Below are 24,271 nucleotides of genomic sequence, written 5' to 3' on the forward strand. Positions count from 1 at the left end.
GGATAATATTTGCATAGAAAAAGTTCTAGATGAATATATAGTAAAGCTGTAAATGCATTATGTGTGGAAGAATGGCATTATGGGAGGCTGTTATTTTCTTTACTGTTTATTTCTGTAATATTTGAATTGTATAATGTATTTTTAAAATAGTGTTTTACAATTGCGTTTTAGAAATTCTGGTTCTAGTTTGTTTTTGTTTCTTTTGAAATAGGTATGAGTCATCCTGTTCTAAAGCAAGTTGCTGAACAGTTTCTCAACATGAGGGGTGGGCTTGGTTTATCTGGTGCAAAGACCAAGTACCGTGGAGGTAAGCGTTTTGTTCCATTAAGGTTAATTTACCAGGATGCCGCCTCTCCCCCCAGTAGCATATTGGAGTATAATAGGCCTGATTATTTACTACCAAATAGTATCAGTGTGGAAAGAAAGAATTAGATTGCTTGAGTGTTATATATTAAACATGTTTGTGTATGTGTTGGGGGAAGGGCAGGATAGCAAGGAGAGCACCAGGCCAGGGAAAAGCTTAATCTTAATGGGTTAATACTGTGTTGTAGAGAATATTGAAGAATAAAACCAAAAGCCACTTTCTTCGCTCTTGCCTTACCCGGCCCCAGGTGAAATTCGAGAACAGAATGGAGACAGTCTCGTCCATGCTGCTCTTGTAGCAGAAGGTGCTGCTGCAGGAAGTGCAGAAGCAAATGCGTTTAGTGTTCTCCAGCATGTCCTCGGTGCTGGACCACATGTTAAGAGGGGCAGCAATGCCACCAGCTCTCTATACCAAGCTGTTGCCAAGGGAATTCACCAGCCATTTGATGTGAGTCTGAACAGTTGATATCTCTCCTTTTGTTTTCACAGGCTCAGTGTTTACGTGTAGTCCTGATAACTTGCTCTTAATGTTAATCTGCTTTTAAAATTTAAGATGAGGAACTTCTCTGGTGGTCCAGTGGTTAAGACTCAGCACGCTTCCACTGCAGGCGGCACGGGTTCTATCCCTGGTCAGGGAACTAAGATCCCGCATGCCACGCGGTGTGGTCAAAAAAAAAAAAAATTAAGATGAACACAAAGAAAATCTTTGTAAAATTGAAGAGACAGCCAGGCTTCATTTTAGTACCTTAGTGGGTCTATCAAAAACGTACTGTTATTCTAATATAAAAAGAAGAATTGAATGCTTAAAAAGTCAGAAATTCACACTTCAGTCCCCTTTAGAATAAAGTTTTAGATACTAAACATTCCCCTAGATTCTAATTAGTCTTTTTTTCTGATTTCTTCTGTCCCCTTCTATTCTTGTGGCTAGTTCCTGAATTTCACTGCTCTTCATGTTTTCCAACCAAGTGTATAAGATATACAGCAAAAAATTACTTACAGACCGGCTCCTCCAGCTTGAGATTAAAAGAGAAAAATGACATTTAACCATAACCAAAAGTTATGTTGCCTTAGAAGACACCTTTTTATGACAGTGAGGAAAGTGCTAAAGCTTTCAAAATAATGATACTCAAATCAAGAGAATGTAAAATGTCAACCGGCAATATATTTAATGATTGACGATAGTTTGCCCAATGTAATGCCTCATGTGACCTTCAATTATATCTTTAAAAAGTAACAAATGTACTAAATTGTAGGATTAAGTATCATTCATAATTTCAGCAATAGTACATGGCACAGGTAGGTTTATGCCTCTAAGTCTTTGGCCATTTGACACTTAATGGTGAAAATTAAAATCAGTCATCTTCTCTTTCTATTCCTCTGTTTAATACTTTAGTGGTAGTGTCAGACTTTTTTTTTTTTTTTTTTTAGCAGAGGAGCCTTTGTCATCAGTGCCATTTCCCAGCTGCAATGCCCAACACAAAAGTTTTTTCTTTTAAAGAAGTTTAGAAGGCTTACTTGACAGTGAAACCCTTGGAATCTTCTGTACAGAACCTTAGAGTTCCCTGGAGCACAGTTTGAAAACCTTTGTCTTACTTTTTTTTTTAAGTTTATTTATTTTGGCTGCACTGAGTCTTAGTTGTGGCACATGGGATCTTCATTGCGGCATGTTCAGTTGTAGCATGTGGGATCTTTTAGTTGCAGCGTATGGGCTTCTTAGTTGCGGCATGCACATGGGATCTAGTTCTCCGACCAGGGATTGAACCCAGGCTCCCTGCAGCTCAGAGTCTTACCCACTGGACCACCAGGGAACTCCCAAAAACTATTATCTTAAATTAGTCCTAGTCCTAAATTAGATTTCCTCCAGATTTTCTTTCTCCTGGTTCATGGTCTACTCTGTTTTCTTTTCTTCATGCTTTACTCTTCACCATTGAATGTTAATGATGCTTTGGGTAGTTGGAGTTTAATCTAATCCAGTGACATAATATAATAGAAATTCCTGGGACTTCCCTGGTGGCACAGTGGTTAAGAATCCGCCTGCCAATGCAGGGGACACGGGTTCAAGCCCTGGTCTGGGAAGATCCCACATGCCGCAGAGCAACTAGGCCCATGCACCACAACTACTGAACCCGCACTCTAGAGTCTGCGAGCCACAGCTACTGAGCCCGCACACCACAACTACTGAAGCCCGCGCACCTAGAGCCCATGCTTTGCAACAAGAGAAGCCACTGCAATTAGAAGCCCAGGCACTGCAACGAAGAGCAGCCCCTGCTCTCCACCAACTAGAGGAAACCTGCACACAGCAATGAAGACCCAATGCAGCCATAAATAAATAAATAAATAAATAAATAAATAAATTTAAAAGATAAATCCCCCCCCAAAAAAATTAATAGAAATTCCTACTTCAGAATTTGGCCAGAAATTTGGAGGATGACTAGTTAGTCTCAGAATTGTAATTAAACTTCAGGTGATTGAAGTGCATATCTTTGTATGCTTCATATGGGCCGAACCAGTGGTTTTCAAACTTCATCTGGAGCACTAGTTTAAAATTTGGAATCCCAGACTGCATCTTTAGTGATCTGAGTGAGTAGATCTGTTGTAGGAACCTGAAAATCTACATTTTTAATAACAACTCAAGTGATCCTTATGTAAACGGTCCACATAAACACTGAAAAGCACTTTACTAGGGTGTCATGTCCACCTTAAGGGACTTAACACTCTACTCAGACTACAGACAGAAATACCCCTGTTTTCCAGAGGCTAAACTTCTTGCTCCCTTGGACATCTGAATAATAGATACTAAGCAGAAATTTTTTTCCTAACCCTTTAACTTTAGTCTATAGGAGAAGTGAAAGCGAATTGGTGAAAAGGAAGTCACCAGCAACAGCAGAGGGAAGAAAGCAGGTTTGTCTAATGCCAAAGCCCATGATTTATACCACTCGGCTGTATTGAATCTACAGTAGTAATGTTCACAAGTTAATGTTTGCATTAACTTTTAATCATCAAAAGGTTAGAAAATACCAAGGGAAGTGAGCCGTCGTTTTAGAAAGAGTTAAATGAGAAAAGTTAAAACATTACAGTTGTGAAAGAGGTAACCTGTATATAGAACACTTCAGTCCTTAATAGAACCATTAACCTTAATAGAACCAATATTTAAGTGAAATATTAATCCATGTCTTTGCTTATACTGTGAAGGTATACATTTTTGTCTAGACAGCCTTAGGGAAATTGTGCCCTGTTTTACCTGGTAGAATGACATACAGTAAAGTTTCATTATATTTTCAGGTTTCCGCTTTTAATGCCAGTTACTCAGATTCTGGACTCTTTGGGATTTACACTATCTCGCAGGCTGCAGCTGCTGGAGATGTAAGTTGCAAACTCATCAGTTCTCACAAGATTTTTTCCCCCATTAACATATTTTTAGTAAGAACATGGAATGTTTGAATGCCATGATTTATCAGAGTTCTGTATAGTGTAATATCATTAAAGTGTTATCTGCTGTGGAGGAAAGTTAAAAATGAAAAACGCATATACTGATGCTTCCAGAAAAGAGGGAGGAAATGTTTCCTTGGTATTTTCATTCTGTGTGGACATGTGGCATTGAGTTGTTTCTGGGATATCTAAATGAAGAACTCAGTTGAGATCAAGGCCAAGATGTATACTGGGAGTCCTCATTATAAAGAGTGTGTTGAAGTCAGGGTTACATGTGAAAGGTTGGAGGAGAAGAAAACTGAAGGTCGAGCTAAGGAAAATGGCCAAAAAAAAGAAAAAGAAGAGAAACTGGCACGTTTGGAGGCCAGGAAAGAGAGAATGGTTAACACTGTTTCGATCTACTCTGGATTAACATCCCTTTAGTTACCACAGAGAGGTCTGGTAGTTTTAGCAAACGGATAATATTGGTGATACCATCAGTTTTTATCAGGGCATTGGAAGTGAACTAAAATTTATAATATTAAGGAATGAATGGGAAGAAAGAAATACAAAGTTGGTGCAGGCAGGTGGAGCTTAGACTTGTAAGGAGGTGGGTGGTAGTTTTAGGAGAGTTTCCACTGAGAGATTAAGTAGGAAGAGACATTCACACCGAAAGGAAAGAAAATTGGAGCGAATATAGGAGATAAATTATAGATGGATCAAATTATAGATGGAAAAGTTTTCTTTTCCTAAACCCTACTGCCATCCTCTGCCCTCTGCCACTTAACGTTTGTTAAGAAACTTGGCCACTTGGATATTGTACAAACAGCTGCTTTATGGAACATTGGAAGAGTAAGCAGCATGTAGTGACTTAAGAATTCCAAATGGACACTATACTGTTTCTCTGGAACTAACCTTCCATCTTTTTTTTTTTTTGCCTCAGTAGAGGAGCATTTGAATGCTGCAGCAGACTTTGGCACTGATCAAAGATGACCAGCTTTTACTTGTCTATCCTAGGTTATCAAGGCTGCCTATAACCAAGTAAAAACAGTTGCTCAAGGAAACCTTTCTAATACAGATGTCCTAGTTGCCAAGTAAGTTTCAGTATTAATGTTTCATGTTTCAATTATTTGAAAGTTGTATTTTTTCTAGTTACAGCACTATTGTAATAAATACACAAAAGGATTGAAAGGTACAGAAAAGTATTTAAAAGGAAAGGGAAATATAGTCCTACCCCCTAGAGATATAATTGTTAACATTTTGATTATCTCGACCATTTTAAAACATAATTGTTAATATTGTGTATATACTTGTTAATAAATACTTATTAGTGTTTATTGTAGAAGTTGAAAATTACAAACAAAGAAAGACAAAAATTATTTTTCATTCCCTACTAATGATTCTTCTCTTTTTTTAACATTATAATGCTGTTTGCATTTATTCCATTTATTTTTATTACTAAAAATTTGTCATAAACAGTTTTAATTGGTGTGTCAAAATATACTTGTTGGACATTTTCAACAAGCTGGCAGTTGGAAATTATAAACTATAAAGGATATCTTTGGGTTTTAAAACATTTCTGTATTTCATATTACTTTCTTGGTATAGATTCGCAACTGGGCCAAGAGTTATAAACATTATAATGAAAGGCTGTGCATTAAAATATACATTTGTGTTTATGTAATATTTTTATTTTTATATTTTGGAGTCACAATGTTGAAAGGTTTTACCAGTGATAAGCACATCGTCAGTATATATAAGAGTGCCTGTTCTACCATAACCATTGGCAACTTTTTCCTCTTTACTGATTTGATAGACCAAAAAATATATCTGATTAAAAGATTGCAATATCTGTCTCCTATTTGGTGATTTTTAAATTCCCACTGTCCTCATTGAAAGTGCTAACACTTCTTAAGTCAGTAGCTCTGGGAGTTTCTCTAAAAGAGACAGACTTTGGACAGTTTGGAAATCAGCTTGCATTTTCATACAGGAGTTTAAAACATTTAAATTTGATTCCGTCCATTTAGGACAATTCAGAATGTGAATCCTAAAACTCCGAGGCCTTCATGATCATTTAGTATTGCCCACAAAGGAAATATGACAGGGTGAATTACAACCCAGGAGGGAACAATCTTTTACCATTTCTGTTCTCATTAGTATTATTACTTTTGTTATACTGAACACACTAAGAAGTGCATCTCTCAAATAAGTACAACACAATTTATTAAATATTGTATACATGGAACCAAGGATCAATAGGATGCAGCTCTGCATGATTGCATCAGAAACAAACTTTATAATAAATTGAAACAATGGATAAGCTTAGGAGAAATCTGTTTCAAATCTAATTTATTTAAGAAAATGTATTTTCTTAATAAGTGTGGCACAGTTCTTACCAGGTACAGCAACATTTAGAAAATGGAATTTTGGTTATTAATGTCAAGATATATTTATATTCTGCCATTTTCATGGAGTTGATACTTTTTTTGTAAGGTTCTTAGTCCTCCTATAGTGAAAGAGAGAAGGTGAGGTGTCATTGCTGAAGGGACAAACTAATAATCACTTGGTAAAGTTTATTGCAGGTAAAATCTTTTTTCAATTAAGTGGACAGTGTGGTAAAATTGCTACATTAAATTGTAATTATGTCTAAATGGAAGTCTTGCTACAGAGTGCCAAGGAGATTAGTTTGAGTTAAATAACTCAAGTGCCTTATTGAACATCAATTTCTTTCTGGGATAAGTATGAACTGGATTTTGTTTTATTTCAAATTGATGTTTTTGTGCCCATATTTAAGCCATAGGGACTTATAAGACCTATACTGTCCTTCTCCACTTGCCCTACCCTCAGTGAGACAAATTCCAGCACGCAAATGGGCTGGGGGTGGGGTTAAGGGAAGTTATATTATCAGCACACAGCATTCTGCTAAAGGGACAGTGAGAAGAGCCCACATAGGGATGTTCTTTAATAGAGATGCCTAAAACCATCACCAAAAATGTATCTAAAATAGTTGGTGAATTGAACAAATAGAATGGAGACCTTTAGCACTGTAAGATTTCAAAGCTGTTAGTTTGCGTATTTACCCAAACATGTTTAAGGGTTTGGGAACATACTTTGCCTTGCTCTATAAAACTGGTTTCTGCCTTAGTCACACACCTTTTATTGGACAGGAACAAGCTGAAAGCTGGGTACCTAATGTCAGTGGAGTCTTCTGAGGGTTTCCTGGATGAAGTTGGGTCCCAGGCTCTAGGTGCTGGTTCATATGTGCCGCCATCCACAGTCCTTCAGCAGATTGACTCAGTAGCTGACGCTGATGTCATAAATGTAAGCAAATGAAAATTTATTTAACATCAAATAACTTGTCCTTAATGATCCAGTTTCAGAAGGAATGTGTAACCTTCCTTGGGCTGTATATGCTGTTCTCGTGGTGTTTGGTGCCTATGTACTTGGTGTGGAGGCAGAAGGGCTCATCCCCATATCTGCAGATAGCTTCCTTGTCAACTCAGGGTGATGTATCTTCCTCATGCAACTAAATTACCATTAGATTAAACCATTTTAAATTCTTAAAGGTCAAGAAGAGTCAAATATTGGCAGTTTCATACGATTCAACCTAATTGTCGAGTTTGGTATTTTCCTCCTCACTCCTAAGAAATAAACTCTCTATCCTGCCAATCTTCCATCTCAAGATTTTCTTTAGCCTTCTCAACCTAAGACCTTCTCCTGCCCCTGCTCTATTTTTTTTTCACATATATTGTTTCCTATAAAATTGAGTTGTTTTGAGGGCAAGGACTATGTCTTATACCTCTTTGTATTCCCTGCTATGCCTAACAAGTACATGAACTACAGAATGAACCCAAAATCAGTCCTTTCTATATTAAAAATGCCAACTCCCCTTCCATGGTCGAGGTCTTAACCATCTTCTCACCAAGGGGTCTCCCCTTGGGGATAGAAAAAAGAAGCAGGCTATTTTAAGATAGCAACCCTTACTTGATTTCACTTGGCCCATAAGTTCATCATTACATACTCTTCCAAATGGCTATCCTCATCTTATGTACCATACTATCATGTGAGTCCAACCCAGCTGCCTGCGACACTGTCTCTTTATTAAAAAAGCTGACCTGAGATAATGTGGGACTGCTCCTCGTGGTATTGCACTTAACCTAAACAACCAGCCTTTGGACTCAAAGTAGCAGCATAAAGAATACTAGGATATAAAGTGTAACTTTTAAGTTAACAATTAGTTTATTTTTATTGACTCAGACTATTTGCCATTGCAATACCAAAGCAGGGGAGTACAGCTCTGCTCAAGGAGACTCTGCCCTATTTTGCAACGTCAGAAGGGTTTTCCTTTTCCCTCTTTAACAGCTACACTCATACTTAGAGCACCACACTTGCTCAGTCACAAACAGGATGAAATACTCAAAGGAACAGAAGTTTATCTACTTGCTTATTTCTATTAACTTTCTTATTTTGTTTGTTTACTTAAAGGCTGCAAAGAAGTTTGTTTCTGGCCGGAAGTCAATGGCAGCAAGTGGAAATTTGGGGCATACACCTTTCGTTGATGAGTTGTAGTACTGAAACACATATTGCAGGAAAGAGCTGAACATTTTCTCAACCCAGAGCAGCAAGTATATGAAAGTGAAAAGTCTCTAATATAACATTTATCTTTTTTTCCAATGAGATGAAATATCGTAAAGCATAAATGCAGGTAATTGTTCCCAGCTGACCTAAAGTCATTAAAACATTCTGTTTAAATGTTTTTCTTGCGTTTTTCCTAATCAACAAGTATTTGTTACATGCTGAGTTTTTGTTTTAGATGCTTTAAAGGAGAACAGGAATATAATAATAAAGTACAGAAGCATGAGAAACTATTAAAAATTAAGGCTAAGTGGCTATCAGAGTAACTATTTCCAGATTATTATTGGTGGCTTTTTAAGATAAACGCAGTTAAAAGTCTGTCTTCTTGGGTAAGAATAATTAAATGGTCTGGGTTTTACCCCCTTTTTTGTGTTTTTCTGAAAGAGTTATCTGTGAAAAATATAAATTCCCTGCCAGTCATATCCTGTATTCGCACTGCTTCATTTTATGTTTATCTTCACTGTGGCAGAATTTTGTGGGTTTTTTTCCTCGACTTCTGCCTCATCTGTTTCTATCCTATCTCTTTCAAGTAATTAACTATCAACCCAACATTCAAAGTAACAGTAGGGGGACTTCCCTGGTGGTCCAGTGGTTAAGAATCCACTTTCCAATGCAGGGGACACGGGTTCAATCCCTGGTCGGGGAACTAAGATCCCACTGTGGGGCAACTAAGCCCGAGTGCTCTAGGGCCCATGCGCCACAACTAGAGAGCCCTTGTGCCGCAAATACTGAGCCTGCACGCCACAATGAAAGATCCCACATGCCGCTACTAAGGTCCCGCATGCCAGAACTAAGACCCAGTGCAGCCAAATAAATAAATAAATATTTTTTAAAAAGTAAAAGTGGGGCTGAAAAGGGGGAAGAAAACGAATGTGAACAACTAGGCAAAAATCTCTCATTTCTTTTAAGTAGGGCACTTGAAGTTTACAAACGAGAAACTAAATAAAGTAAAATGTGATACTTACCTTAACGAGTAAAATTCTCTACTGTGTTTACACATTCTGATATTGGGTTCCTCTGCTGCATTTTCTAAAAGATGAGATATTCTTCTCAGAAAGGAGGGTCTTAAGGATCTGAATAATTGTAAGGCCTGTGAAACCCCAAGGAAATCTTTGGATATCACATTGAAGAAGGTCTCTAAAGGCTTTACAACACACTCGTGAAAGAGAAATTTTAAGTCTGCACATATTCCTGTAAGTATAGCAAACGTATACATGGCAGTGCACAAAAAATGGGTGTTTTCAAGACAAATGCTCCTGTGGTCACAGATTTGCAAACTGCTGCCTAACCAACTTTTGATACAGGTTCACTCTTACTCTTACCCTTTTCAACATGGGCATAGTCTTCGAGGCAAAATGCATCTGAGGTAGAGGAGGCCGAGCTTTCGTTGTCTTGCTTCACAATTGTCCAGTATGGAGAAGGGGCTCTCACTTCATTCTTGTGGTCTCTGTGAATCATCACGTCACAGTTACTGTCTTTTCCTACACTAAAAGTACAGTTCTTCTTATATCCATGCCATTCTCTGGAGATAGACATCGGTCTCCTTGCAGGGTAATGCCCAGTGGACTGTGGATATTTATAGTACAGTCTTTTATCTAAAACTGCATCTTCATTGTCATCACTGCTCATGAAAGAGTCATCTTTTGCCTCCTCAGTTTTCTTTGTTGTGCTGAAATGAAAAGAATAGTGAATGAAATGGATTCTTAATGTCTGAACATTCATTATCACCTAAGAGATGTCTTACAACCTGCTTTGGTTCATAAAAGAAAGAATACAATTTAACTTTAACAGTACTTTTCTGTGTTATTGAAAATTTTCTCTTTTTAAAATTACCTTTAGGGAATTCCCTGGCAGTCCAGTGGTTAGGGCTCGAGCTTTCACTGCCGAGGGCACAGGTTCAATCCCTGGTAGGGGAACTAAGATCCCACAAGCCGTGAGATGCGGCCAAAAAAAAAATTACCTTTAAATTTGTTTCCATTCCTAAATGGAAATCAAATTCTGCCCTAAATTATTTCACATTACTTTAAAAAGCTTTGCACAGACTTAAGCCAGACTATTGACCAGAATATTAACAGGCCTTAACGGTGGGTTAATTTCACTTCACACAGAATGACAGGTCAATGTGGCCATCTCCTCCACAGAACTCAGTTTTCATGGGTCACATGGGATCAGCAATAACAGAATATTACTGATTTCCAAGGGGATGTCCAGAAATAATGGCCCTCAAAGATCTTCAACATGCTAATCTGAGCCTTTTTTTTTCCTCCCCTGAGCATCATTCTTTGCTTCTCATTTGGGTTTACATATATGGGTCTGTAGAACACCCTTCTATCCAAATGTCTCATCATTCACTATTCCACCTCGCTGTTGCCATCCAAAAACTTGTAAAGATTTTTTTTTTTTTATAATTTGCCAACAGCAGGTTTCTTTTTTTTTTTTTGGACAGTTTTGCTTTATTTATTTATTTATTTATGGCTGTGTTGGGTCTTCGTTTCTGTGCGAGGGCTTTCTCTAGTTGTGGCAAGCGGGGACCACTCTTCATCGCGGTGCGCGGGCCTCTCACTGTCACGGCCTGTCTTGTTGCGGAGCACAGGCTCCAGACGCGCAGGCTCAGTAGCCGTGGCTCACGGGCCCAGTTGCTCTGTGGCATGTGGGATCTTCCCGGACCAGGGCTCAAACCCGTGTCCCCTGCATTGGCAGGCAGACTCTCAACCACTGCGCCACCAGGGAAGCCCCAACAGCAGGTTTCTTGAACTTTTCTAATGGCAGCACGTGTGCCTGCTATTATTTTCCTGAACAAATGCTGTCTGTTACCTGCTACCCCTCATTCTGGTGCTGGATTTGCCAGCAGATCCAAAACCAGACCTTTGTAATTATGAACCTCGGTTACTTTCTCTGTTACTTTCTGTCCTGCTAATAGGAAATAGATTTCTTCCCTACCCCAGTCCCTCCAAGCCATCAGACTTACTGGTGTTTTCACTAACGTCCTTGGAGGCCTGCCTGTTTTATTTGCTCCTAAGCTTTTGAAGCTTTTCCTAAAGTTTATCTCTTCTGGAAATGACATTTGGTATGGAATCAGTTTTACTAAGGGCCGCTAGTCTTAATTGTACTATTTTCTTTTTTTTTTTTTTTTTTTTTTTTTTTGCGGTACGCGGGCCTCTCACTGTTGTGGCCTCTCCCGTTGCGGAGCACAGGCTCCGGACGCACAGGCTCCGGACGCACAGGCTCAGCGGCTATGGCTCACAGGCCTAGTCGCTCTGCGGCATGTGGGATCTTCCCAGACCGGGGCACGAACCCGTGTCTCCTGCATCGGCAGGCGGATTCTCAACCACTGCGCCACCAGGGAAGCCCCTGTACTATTTTCTTTTAATCCTTGATTTAGTGCTGTGCAAGGAGATTCAGATCTCAGGACTAGAACAGTTTGCCTTCAGAGTGCAAAGGACATCCTTTGTAACTATTAGATAACCATCAAGGACAGGCGGCAGAGCCAGGTTCTTATTGAACTGCATTAGATAGTAACGACACAAGCCAGCAGAGGTCAGGGTTAGCTGGAAACAGTTTTTATACGACTAGGCCTGCCCAGAGCATCATATGGAGTATTCTCTCCGTTGTGCACACAGTGCTGTTTGCTCCTGAAGGAAGTCATACCAAATAAGCCTTCTCCTTCCACTTCTGCCCCTTCCCCACCCCCTTCCACATAAGATGCTAAAATGCCTTAGCTATAAGCACTTTGCTTAATTAAGAAAGGGATTCAGAACATGATTGATATTGTTCCTAAGTTTGTGGATTTTAGCCTCTTACTTAAGCTGTGCTGTTCTGTGTTTGCTTTTGAATGGTCCATCTGCCATCCTTAGATTTTTAATACTCTGAATCTCAAACTCTGTGCTTAGAACGTAGTTGTTCTATAAGCAAATGGTTAAGAGCTCAGGTTCGGGAGCTGAACTCCCAATACAAGGTCCACCAGCTACGTGTGGCTGCTAAATTTAAACTGGTTAAACTTGAATAAAATTTAAAATTCCTCAGTTACAAATCTTCACATTTCAGGGGTTAGTAGCCACCTGTGGCTAGTGGCTACCACATGGGATAACGCAGATACAGAACATTTCCACTATCACAGAAAGTTCTTATTGGACATTGCTGCTCTGGAGACAGACATATACCACTTAGCCCTGTGGCCTCTGGCAAGTTTATATACTCTATTGGCTTCAGTTTTCTCATCTGTAAAACGAGGATAAATAAAAAGAATTGGCATGAGGATTAAATGGTATAATGCTTGTAAAGCAGTGCCCACAACATAGTAAGCAGTTATCACTATTATCATTAATGATTTTTAATCAAATCAGGATTGATTTAGTTATTGGGAATTTTTTTCCCCAATCTGTACCTTCTCTGAAGGGGACAAATGCCCAGCTCTAGTCCACTGTCACCATGTGGGAATGCAAGCCCATCTTCTAGTTTTTTCAGGAGAAACCAGAGATAAAGACTCTTTGCATGAAATCTTAGATTTGTAAATTTAGCGATTCAAATATTTTTTCATTAAAAATTATTTGAAATACACAGAAAAATGCAAAAAAGTTGAATGAAAAAAATGATAAATACCTTGGTAGCTACTGCCCAGGTCAAGAAATAGCGTATTACTGCCCCCTGGAAAAGCACCCCCTACGTATCCTCCTTTCTCTCTACAGTGTTTAAAACACTGAGGGAGACAAGCAAAGCACATCTGCTGGCCATATTAGTTCCTAGGGCCACAAATTGGACTCTAAAGTAATGTTTATGGAATATGGACCATTTTTTAGTCTTAGTAAAGTCCCTAGCCATATTTCTTTGAGCCCATCCCAATAAGCAAAGGTGCACAGCTGTAGCAACTAGTGGACAGGAATCTGGTCAGAATTAATAAGGACCACTCTTGCATCAGAGCACTGTATTTGTCACTTAAAGAAAAGGGAGATGGAGAAATCAAGCACAACCCGTAAATATCTGACCTGTTTGACTATGTGAGTGTTCTTCCACTAGGACAGTGGCAAACTGGCTTTTGATTTTAGGCATAATGAGTTTGAGGGGTTTATGATACATACAAATGCAGATATCAAGTGGGTGTTTATACAAGTTTGGAGATAATACAATTTGAAAATTATTAATTTATGGATACTAATAGAAACCACAGAAATCAAGGAGTTTTTTTAAACATTTTTATTGAAGTATAATTGCTTTACAATGTTGTGTTAGTTTCTGCTTTATAACAAAGTGAATCAGCTATACATATACATATATCCCCAGATCTCCTCCCTCTTGCATCTCCCTCCCACCCTCCCTACCCCACCCCTCTAGGTGGTCACAAAGCACCGAGCTGATCTCCCTGTGCTATGCGGCTGCTTCCCACTAGCTATCTGTTTTACATTTGGTAGTGTATATATGTCCATGCCACTCTCTCACTTCATTCCAGCTTACCCTTCCCCCTCCCCGTGTCCTCAAGTTCATTCTCTACATCTGCATCTTTATTCCTGTCCTGCCCCTAGGTTCTTCAGAACCTTTTTTTTTTAGGTTCCATGTATCTGTGTTAACATACATTATTTGTTTTTCTCTTTCTGACTTACTCACTCTGTATGACACTCTCTAGGTCCAGCCACCTCACTACAAATAACTCAATTTCATTTCTTTTTATGTATACATGTGCCACATCTTCTCTATCCATTCATCTGTCAATGGACACTTACGTTGCTTCCATTCCTGGCTATTGTAAATAGAGCTGCAATGAACATTGTGGTACATGTCTCATTTTGAATTATGGTTTTCTCAGGGTATATGCCCAGTAGTGGGATTGCTGGGTCATATGGTAGTTCTATTTTTAGAGAAATCAAGGAGTTTGCTTAGGAGATTGAGAGAAGAAAGCCAAAGATTAAACCTTGAGGAACTCCAAGGTTGGGTAAAAGGAAATCAAGAGGAAGTGACTGGAGGAAATAGGAAAATAATGGGAGTATGGTATCCCAGAAGTCTGGGGAAAATGATGTTTCAACGAGAGTCGAGTGTACAGTGTCTTAATGCTCAGAAGCCAAGCAAAATAAAGACTGAGAAGAGTCCACTGAAATCAGCAATATGAAGGTTGTAGGTGACCCTGGGAAAAAGGACTCTCAGCCAAGGCCTGCACTGAGGGGGGAAATGGTGTCTCCTGAGGAAATGGCAAAGTCTAATACAGCTCTTTCAATGGGTTTGGAGTCAAGGGACAGGGCAGTGGCTGGAAGGGAAAGGAGAGGAGAGTGGAATTAGGTGGGGTTTGCTAAGATCGTAGAGGCTTTAAAAGGGCTTAAATGTTATTGGGAAGGATCCAGAGAGAGAAGTTGAATATGCCGGAGACAAATGAGGAAGTGGGATTCACAGCACATGTTTAAGGGCTAACTTTGGAAGGCGGAGTCATGCATGTAGGTTTGGAGGTGGAGTTGCCATTGGATAGTTTGGTCTTTTTTTAAACTCCATGTCCAAGGCTCTTGCCTTTATCATTCTGCCTCATATTAGGTCCTACAGATTGTACTTTCCAAAAGGACTTAGAAACCCACTAAATTGTGGCAGTGTCATCAATCCCTCCTACATGGTCCAACTGATAGTTCTTACATTAAACTAAGACTCTACTTCATAGACCCTGGGGAATTCTGTAGTATAACAAAGATTTCCTAAACTTGACTACTTACCGTGTAATTGGGAATTTGGTCTCAGGGATTAAATCATATATTTCTTGCCAGTCTTGGGGTATGTCAATAAAATCTCGGTAAACCTTGATTTGTAGCACTGTTCCTATGGTGATATGTTGCAAAAGCTTTAAAAATTCTCGAAGAGTATATCCTAACACATTGGCATAGCCAACACTAATCAAAACATCACCTGAAAAAGGAAAAAAAATCAGTAAAATTAAGATAACGGTTTAAAAGGATCATACCATTTCTGGCTTTATTGGGCGATGTTTTTCTTTCTTTTTTGGGGGGGTGAGGTATTTCATTTTATGGGTTCATATTGTTGGTTCATTTTGAACCAAAGCCAGGCTTCAGCCTTTATTTAATAAAAATGACCCTCTTAGTGACATAAGTATCCTTTGAATAATGAAGAATACATGCAAGATGTTTCTTAATAGTGCGGTGGTAGATATTGTAGCACGTTTTTACAACATTTCTAAAGTCCTTGGTGTGACAGAGGCTAAAAACCATTTATAATCTGAATCATCCTTTAGGATTCTAAAAATGTGTTTGTTTCAAGTAAAATAAATGGCTATTACTATTAAAGAAAAAACCACTTATACTAAGTGAATAAATGACCTACTTTCTATTATACCTGCCTGGCAATTTCCAATGCCCTTCACAGTAAGTAGACCATATTAAACGTCAAGCCTTTCAGTTTAATGTTTGCCCTTACATAGTATTCATTGAGCAAGTAATTCTACATGAAACACTGGACAATTAGCATGCTTTAATTAAGTTTAAGCTATGTATACAGAGAGTATGTCAGCTCAAAGGGATTTGACGGCTAGGTCCCCCTACCATAGCACAGTGCTGAACAGGCAGGGGAGGGTGATGGCCAACCATGGAGCTCCTGAGCCCCCAGCAGATAGGAAGAGACCCACATCTTGATAGCAAGCCCCTGGACCTCCAAACTGGATGTTAAAAAGACCAATTATTCACTTGTACGCAGCAGCTAGGGCATGAACATGTAAACTATGTCCGGTTATTTGTCAGTCTCCCTGGGTCACTGAACCTGGAGCAGGAGATGCAGAGAGGTGACAGGAGCACCCAGTTTCCATGGCCCTTTGTTCTCATCATTTTCTAAACCTGGTTCTCCAGGCTTTCTGGCAATTCTGTCAGAGTCAGTGTTCTAAATCCAATGCCTTAACAGAACTTTTCTAATGCTTGCATTGAAGACCTCTGACTACTACAAGGGCATTCAGCAAGAGAGGAAGGAATATAGGGAAATTGCTTTTTAAGGACAGACAGACTCACATTGGGTAAAATCTTAGTCATCAGCTCTTACTAGTACTAACATCCTGCCAAATGGTCATGGATACTTTATAGCTAACATCGGATAAAGTGACCCCAATGAGTCCCAAAGGATATGTGCACCTCTCTGTGCATGGGAAGCTAGAGACCCCTCAATCAACCTCAAAGACAGCTGAAGACTAACCTCAGAGGAGAAAAGAGTCAAGATGAAGTACATTCTCTGATACTATTCCCCACTGTGCTATAATTGGGAATTATTCTGATCCCAAAGGAAGCCTCCAAGGAATGCCAAGGACAAATTTCCATAGTGCTAGATCCTATCAGAAACAAAAGTTCACAGTATTAAAGAAAATGAATACTTAGAAGGGTGAAGAAAACCTACTTTGGTCTTTAAAAATAGCTGGGGCTAACTTCAGAATGAAACAGGGCTTCTCCCGGCAACCTGCAGATTGTGCGATCTAAAACTTGTGCGATCTAAAACTGTTCACCCTAAGGAGGTTAGTTAAAATGGTGGGGGGAGGAAGAAAACACTGAGCTTACTTGCCTAATCTTTTTTTTCTTTTTTTTTTTTTTTTTGGCGGTACGTGGGCCTCTCACTGCTGTGGCCTCTCCCGTTGCGGAGCACAGGCTCCGGACGCGCAGGCTCAGCGGCCATGGCTGATGGGCCCAGCCACTCCACGGCATGTGGGATCTTCCCAGAGCGGGACACGAACCCGTGTCCCCTGCATCGGCAGGCGGACTCTCAACCACTGTGCCACCAGGGAAGCACTACTTGCCTAATCTTAAAAGGAGTGTTTATGGCTTGTCATTCTGCTTAATTATGTTGTTAAAGGGTGACTTTTATCAAGAGGGCAGAAAATAGCTTAATTCCCTGACCGTCCTGGCTGTAAACCAGACATATCATTGTGTGAATGTGAGTACTCTGGCAATAGACATTAACGTTGCCTTTCATAAAGAAACACCAATTTATGAATATCAACATTATACATTTTCTTTCTGTTTTAATGGGCTATAGGAACCACATTATATAAACTGTCTCGATTACCTATATTTAATCAACTTTGCAGCAGCCAAGCCACTACCATCTCTACAAACTAGGCTGTAAATTCCATAAGCTCTGTGTGGTTAGAGACCATGTATGTCTGGCTCATCAGTATACTACAGTGCGTAGCAGGATGCCTACACAGAGCAGGCATTCAGGAAACGCTTATTGAATGAATGTGGCCTAGTAAGGGTGGTGACCAGTGCATGACTTGTATTTACCTTCAAAGCTATATTAATTTCTCCGAGAAAAGGGAAAAAAAGCTATATTAATTTCTTAAGACTGAATATCAGAGTTTGCTAAAGCTATACTGGCCAAAAGGATTTTAAAGTTTAGCCAGAATAAACTAATTAGGAAATCAAGATGAAGCCCTATTATTATTATTTTTTTTTTTGGCGGTATGTGGGCCTCTCACTGTTGTGGCTTCTCCCATTGCGGAGCACAGGCTCCGGATGCACAGGCCCAGCGGCCATGGCTCATGGGCCCAGCCGCTCCGCGGCATGTGGGATCCTCCCAGACCGGGGCACGAACCCGTTTCCCCTGCATCAGCAGGCGGACTCTCAACCACTGTGCCACCAGGGAAGCCTGAAGCCCTATTAAACACCAAAAAGAGAGAAATTCAAAGCACATGAATGAGAAATAATGGGGCTGGGAGGTAATGGGGTCAAAAAAACATCAGGGTTCTAAGACCATCACCTCTCAAAATCTCATAATCATTGTCAAAAGGACTGATTTACAGAGTCTTTGAAACCTAGACCTTGAAGAGAAGTGGCTGACTTGTCTTGAAGAGATTTGGGGCCCTGGACTTACTCTCTATTGAAATCTCTTTTCTAGTCAAAGGTATGGGCTTTCTAAGCAGATATGGTTTCAGGTCTCAGCTCTGACCACTTAGCTCTGTACTGAACAAATTACTTAAATCTCTCTAAGGCTCTATGTTTTGTTTTCTACCTTCCAGGAGTGTTGCAAGGATTAAATGAGATAATAGATGTGGAAACACCTTGCGAAATGCCTAGGACAAATACTCACTTGCTATTCATTTATCAAGCACAGACATAATAAATGTGCCAGTGCTGTAGGTAAGCCATGGATTTAAAAGGTGAATTCAAGACTGCCTCTGACCTCCAGGAGCCCACTAACTGTAGCCCCACCAGGAGATTGTGTTTCATGTGCATGAAAGCATACTCCTGTCCCACTCTAGTGAGTGTGCACTCTGGTTATCAACCAGCCTCTGTCCCCTGACCCCAGAGAAGCTAAGGAGAACAAGCAGAAAAGGCCCATGGGACCCGGCCTAGAGTTCTTTTGGTCTGGAAAGTCCAGAACTCTCTTTCTGTCAGTTTGTTCCCCAGCATCATTTTCTATGTGGAGAAAATGCTTTGGATTTTAAGGTGAGGTAAACTTTTGTAATAGCATCATTGATTTACTTAATTCTTTAACCCACTGCTTCTAACCCTAGCTGCAATTAGAATCACCTGAGGAGCTTTTAAACCATGAACTGCCCTATCTCCAAAGTCAAACCAATTGAATCAGAACCTCTGGGGACATGGGGCCAAGGCATTTTTGTTTTAAAAGGTCTCCAGGCGATTCTAATAGGTAACCAGAGTTGCAAACCAGTGGTTTAATCCACTGGGGGCTCCTGTACCACAATCATTTTTAGTTAACAACAACAAAAAAAAAGATACCAGTCTAAAGAATCTCTAAGTAAGAACAGCCTAAGAGAAATGACTGCCAGTATTTCCATAGCACTGTAGTCCTCAAAGCACTTTCATAAAGATTATCTCATCAAATCCTAGCAACTTCTGACAAAAGTAGTATTATCCCAATTTAGAGATGAGGTGACTAAGGCCAGGAAAGTTAAGGGACTTTGTCCAAGGTCACAGAACTAGAAAGTGGCAGAGCCTGGGCCTGAATTCAGGCCAGCTTCCACTGAATGGTCTTTCCTTCCCACCACCTTACCATCCTATTGTGCAGCCCTGACTCCTGAGCACAGCACCAGGCCCAGAGTAGGCACTGGGAAAATGTCTTGAATTGGATGGAAAATTCATTCACCCAAAGCCAAGAGAAGCAGGGCAGTACTGACAAAGAGTGTAACAGAGAGGGTTCAAATCCCCACTCCTTGGTGTGGCAAGGTACAAGTTACTAAATATCTGATTCGTTCTCTGTAAGGTGGTTTAATGTAGAATCTAATCAAGGAATTTGGTAAGGTTTCAGGATACAAAATTAATGCAGAGAAATTTCTGGCATTCCTATACACCAACAATGAAAAATCAGAAAGAGAAATTAAGGAAACACTCCCATTTACCACTGCAACAAAAAGAATAAAAGACCTAGGAATAAACCTACCTAAGGAGGCAAAAGACCTGTACTCAGAAAACTGTAAGACAATCATGAAACAAATCAAAGATGACATAAACAAATGGAGAAATATACCATGTTCTTGGATTGGAAGAATCAATATTGTGAAAATGACTATACTACCCAAAGCAATCTACAGATTGAATGCAATCCCTATCAAACTACCAATGGCATTCTTCAAGAATTAGAACAAAAAATTCGTATGGAATTTTACAATTCGTATGGAAACAAAAAAGACCCCGAACAGCCAAAGCAATCTTGAAAAAGAAAAACAGAGTTGGAGGAATCAGGCTCCCTGACTTCAAACTATACCACAAAGCTACAGTAATCAAGACAGTATGGTACTGGCACAAAAACAGAAATCTAGATCAATCGTACAAGATAGAATGCCCAGAGATAAACCCATGCACATATGGGCACCTAATTTATGACAGAGGAGGCAAGAATATACAATGGAGAAAAGACAGCCTCTTCAATAAGTGGTTCTGGGAAAACCGGACAGCTACATGTAAAAGAATAAAATTAGAACACTACCTAACACCATACACAAAAATAAACTCCAAATGGATTAAAGACTTAAATGTAAGACCGGACACTATAAAACTCTTAGAGGAAAACATAGGAAAAACACTCTCTGACATAAATCACAGCAAGATCTTTTTTGACCCACCTCCTAGAATAATGGAAATAAAAGCAAAAATAAACAAATGGGACTTAATTAAACTTAAAAGCTTTTGCACAGCAAAGGAAATCATAAGCAAGGCAAAAAGACAACCCTCAGAATGGGAGAAAATATTTGCAACTGAAACAACAGACGAAGGATTAAATCTCCAAAATATACAAACAGCTCGTGGAGCTCAATAGCAAAAAACCAAACAATCCAGTTAAAAAATGGGCGGAAGACCTAAATAGACATTTCACCAAGGAAGACATACAGATGGCCAAGAGGCACATGAAAAGATGGTCAACATCACTAATTATTAGAGAAATGCAAATCAAAACTATGATGAGGTATCACCTCATGCTGATCAGAATGGCCATTATCAAAAAATCTAGAAACAATAAATGCTGGAAAGGGTGTGGAGAAAAGGGAAGCCCCTTGCACTGTTGGTGGGAATGTAAATTGATACAACCACTATGGAAAACAGTATGGAGATTCCTTAGAAAACTAAAAAGAGAACTACCATATGACCCAGCAATCCCATTACGGGGCATATACCCTGAGAAAACCATAATTCAAAAAGAGACATGTACCACAATGTTCATTGCAGCACTATTTACAATAGCCAGGACATGGAACCAGCCTAAATGTCCATCGACAGATGAATGCATAAAGAAGATGTGGCACATATATGCGGTGGAGTATTACTCAGCCATAAAAAGAAACAAAACTGAGTTATTTGCAGTGAGGTGGCTGGACCTAGAGTCTGTCATACAGAGTGAAGTAAGTCAGAAAGAGAAAAACAAATACCATATGCTAACGCATATATATGGAATCTAAAAAAAAAATGGTACTGATGAACCTAGTTGCAGGGCAGGAATAAAGAGATAGACATAGAAAATGGACGTGAGGACATGGGGTGGGAGGGCGAAGCTGAGGTGAAGTGAGAGTAGCATCGACATATATACACTACCGAATGTAAAATAGTTGGCTGGTGGGAAGCAGCAGCATAGCATGGGGAGACCGGCTCAGTGCTTTGCAATGACCTAGAGGGGTGGGAAAGGGAGGATGGGAGGGAGGCTCAAGAGGGAGTGGATATGGGGACATGTGTATGCATATGGCTGATTCACTTTGCTGTGCAACAGAAACTAACACAGTATTGTGAAACAATTACACTCTAATAGAGGTCTATTAAAAAATTAAAAAAAAATTTTTAATGTAGAATCTACCTCAGGGATTGCCAGGAAGGTGAAATAAGATCATGCTTCTAAATGTTAATGATGATTAATACTGCCTACAAAAGAAGAAAGCTTTATCCACAGAGAGCCATAAACGCTGGAGTGATGCTGTGCCTGTATATGAATCCCACCTGCTAGATGGGGGTGAACCTCGACAAGGAACTCAGTCTCACTGAGCCTCAGTTTCCTCACCTGTAAAAGGGGGATGATAATAGTTCCTACCTAGAGGGTTATTGTAAGAATTCAATGAATAAAAACGCCCAACAGCGAAGGTTATACAAGTAATACCAACTGGCCTGCCCACTGAAAGCTCTCAAACAATGTCATCATTATCATTGTTACAGTGAAACCTGAGTCTCCCTGAAGGCAGATGGGAGGGAGAAAGAGGTGGAGTGTTTGGGAGGCGAGGGGAAAGCACAGTGACCTGGCTGGAGTTTTCCATCCCTGGCTGCAGACCCCTTCTTAATGAGGTGGGTGATCTGAAGGTAGGGCCCATGCTGGATGATGATCAGGCCGAATCCCAGGCTGCCCACAGTGAGTTTGGTCTGCAGAGTTTTGCTCAAGTTGTGTACAGATGGCTTGACCTTGAGGCCGATTTGTCTTTCTAAAAAAGGAGAGATTTGTTTTAGTCCTTCACCTAGACATCAGCATAACAGTAGAAAGCCAGACCCTTGGGGCACTTACTCAACCTCTCTCTTCCTTAGTTTCCTCATCAGTAAAGTGATGGTAATAAAAATGCCCACTCAGAGGGTTGTTATGAAAATTAAAGGAGACAGTTAAAGGGCTTTTGCACAGGGCCTAGCACATTGTGAATATTTAATTAATGTTAGTTATTATTATCCATTCACTTAACAAATAGTTATTGATACGGGCAATGTGCTAGGAAACGTGTTTCTTGCCCTCATGGATCTTCCAGCCTAGTGGCTGAGACAAATATCAATGAATCATGTAAACATATTTTGAACAACAAACTGTGACGCATGCTATGAAGGAAAAGTTCAGAGAGCTCTGAGGGTGACCAACAGGCTAACGTCTCCCGTGAGGAAGGTGGGTCAAGGCTTCACAGAGGAGGTAAAATCTGAATTGAGGTTGAAAAGACCAACAGGAAAGCTTTAAGCAAAGTAGGATGGGAGAGAGCAAATTAGATCAAGATTCTGAGACAGGAAAGAACATAAAGGAGACCAGTAGGGGGCAGGCAGGAGGGGCAAAGGCAGAGCAGACAGGCTGCTTGGCAGGTTTACCTCGCTGGAAAAGCTTAGAAGCAATTTCAGCAGGACAAGCTAAGGTCTGCCTTCAAAGAAACACACAAACAAAAACCTCTGGCTCTTATATGGATTGTGGGGTCCAGAGTGGAAATGAGAAATGAAAGCGTTACTGCGTTCACCCAGAGCATGTCACCCAAGCAATGTCAGTGGAAATGGACAGTAGAAAAAAAGCATTTGGGAGGAAAATCCAGGAAAAATGGGTAGGGAGGTGTTGAAGTATGTTTTCTACAAAACTAAATCCCACAAGAAAAGTTTCGAAGATGGAGGAGTGATTTAAAACAACAAGTTATTTTCCCAAGAGGAAGCCTCTGAGGAGACTCATTTTCAGTCTACAGGAAGCTTCTGGGGAAACTTGTTTTCAGCACACTCTTCCAGCATTTCACACACACAACACTTTTCCTTAAGGAGAAGTGACAAACTGCTACCTTGCCAAACCTTTGCCAAATCCATGTGACTGTGGTGTTTGGGGGGCCCAGGAGTCCTCCCCACTGCTGGGGGAGGGGCTTCCCATGCTCCCACATCTCCAGCTGCAGGGAGCTGGGCGGTTTCATGGCCCTTTCGACTCCAAGCAAGTGTCCTTGCCTATCTCCAACCTCACCCTCCCCCAAACCACAGATGCTCTCTGTCTGGAAAATAAAGTAACCTAGTATAAAGAAGGTACCATCTTCAAGACTTTTCAGGATTACAGGTCATCCCCTCCTCGAGCCTCTGGCTCCTGAGCAAACAGAGAACTGGCATCATAGACATGGTCTGAGTTCCAACCTCAGCTTGCAAATTAAAGTGCTCATCATATAATCTACTATGAAGCCCAGTTTCAAAAGACAGCAGTGTTAAGTGAAAGAAGCCAGATTCAAAAGACTCCATACCATGTGATTCCATTTTTGTGACATTCTCCATGGAAAGGGCAAAACTATAGAAAACAATCAGGAGTGTCAGGAACTAGGGTGGCGAAAGGCGCTGGCAGCAAAGGGGCTTCATCACAAGGTAATTTTGGGGGTGGTGAGACATCCACATCTTGATTGTGGTGGTGGTTAAACGTGGGTATATGATTATCAAAACTCACAAAGCTGTACACTAAAAAGGGGGGGACTCTTCCTGTATGTAAATTATAGTTTGGTAAACAAATGATGGTGAGAGGCCCAAGGGTGTGACTTTCCCATTTTACAGAGGAGGAAAAGAGAAGAAGTCTTGGTCCCCAGGACATCACCCAGTTACCCTTAACGCTTTTGTGGACGGCCTTCTTCATGGCCCCGGGACGGCAGGCCGATCAGGAGGGTCTCCCGGAACCAAAGCTGGAGTCAGTCCAACTCCCAACTGTTTCGAACCCTCCG

At 40.3% G+C, this 24,271-nt stretch overlaps 2 protein-coding genes across 2 annotated transcripts in view; one reads left to right on the forward strand and one right to left on the reverse strand.

Annotated features, from left to right (window-relative positions):
• The window catches only part of UQCRC2 (ubiquinol-cytochrome c reductase core protein 2), a gene marked incomplete at its 5' end in the record, with an annotated part of 30,475 nt that extends 21,948 nt beyond the window's left edge, over nucleotides 1-8,527 (forward strand). Inside the window, 6 exons of the mRNA XM_079718361.1 lie at nucleotides 212-307; nucleotides 612-811; nucleotides 3,646-3,726; nucleotides 4,789-4,865; nucleotides 6,939-7,092; nucleotides 8,257-8,527. Coding sequence (XP_079574487.1) covers nucleotides 212-307; nucleotides 612-811; nucleotides 3,646-3,726; nucleotides 4,789-4,865; nucleotides 6,939-7,092; nucleotides 8,257-8,340 — 692 coding nt within the window. The 3' untranslated portion in view covers nucleotides 8,341-8,527. The remainder of the gene's footprint in view (nucleotides 1-211; nucleotides 308-611; nucleotides 812-3,645; nucleotides 3,727-4,788; nucleotides 4,866-6,938; nucleotides 7,093-8,256) is intronic.
• A 1,141-nt stretch (nucleotides 8,528-9,668) lies between these two features.
• On the reverse strand, nucleotides 9,669-24,186 carry PDZD9 (PDZ domain containing 9; the record flags this gene model as incomplete). The annotated part of the gene is given in 5 exon segments (XM_079719036.1): nucleotides 9,669-9,704; nucleotides 9,706-10,075; nucleotides 15,090-15,279; nucleotides 22,100-22,279; nucleotides 24,156-24,186. Coding segments are annotated over 5 exon segments (807 nt in total).
• Nucleotides 24,187-24,271: the final 85 nt, after the last annotated feature.

The sequence above is a fragment of the Hyperoodon ampullatus genome, assembly GCF_949752795.1.
Source record: "Hyperoodon ampullatus genome assembly, chromosome: 14".
NCBI lineage: Eukaryota > Metazoa > Chordata > Mammalia > Artiodactyla > Ziphiidae > Hyperoodon > Hyperoodon ampullatus.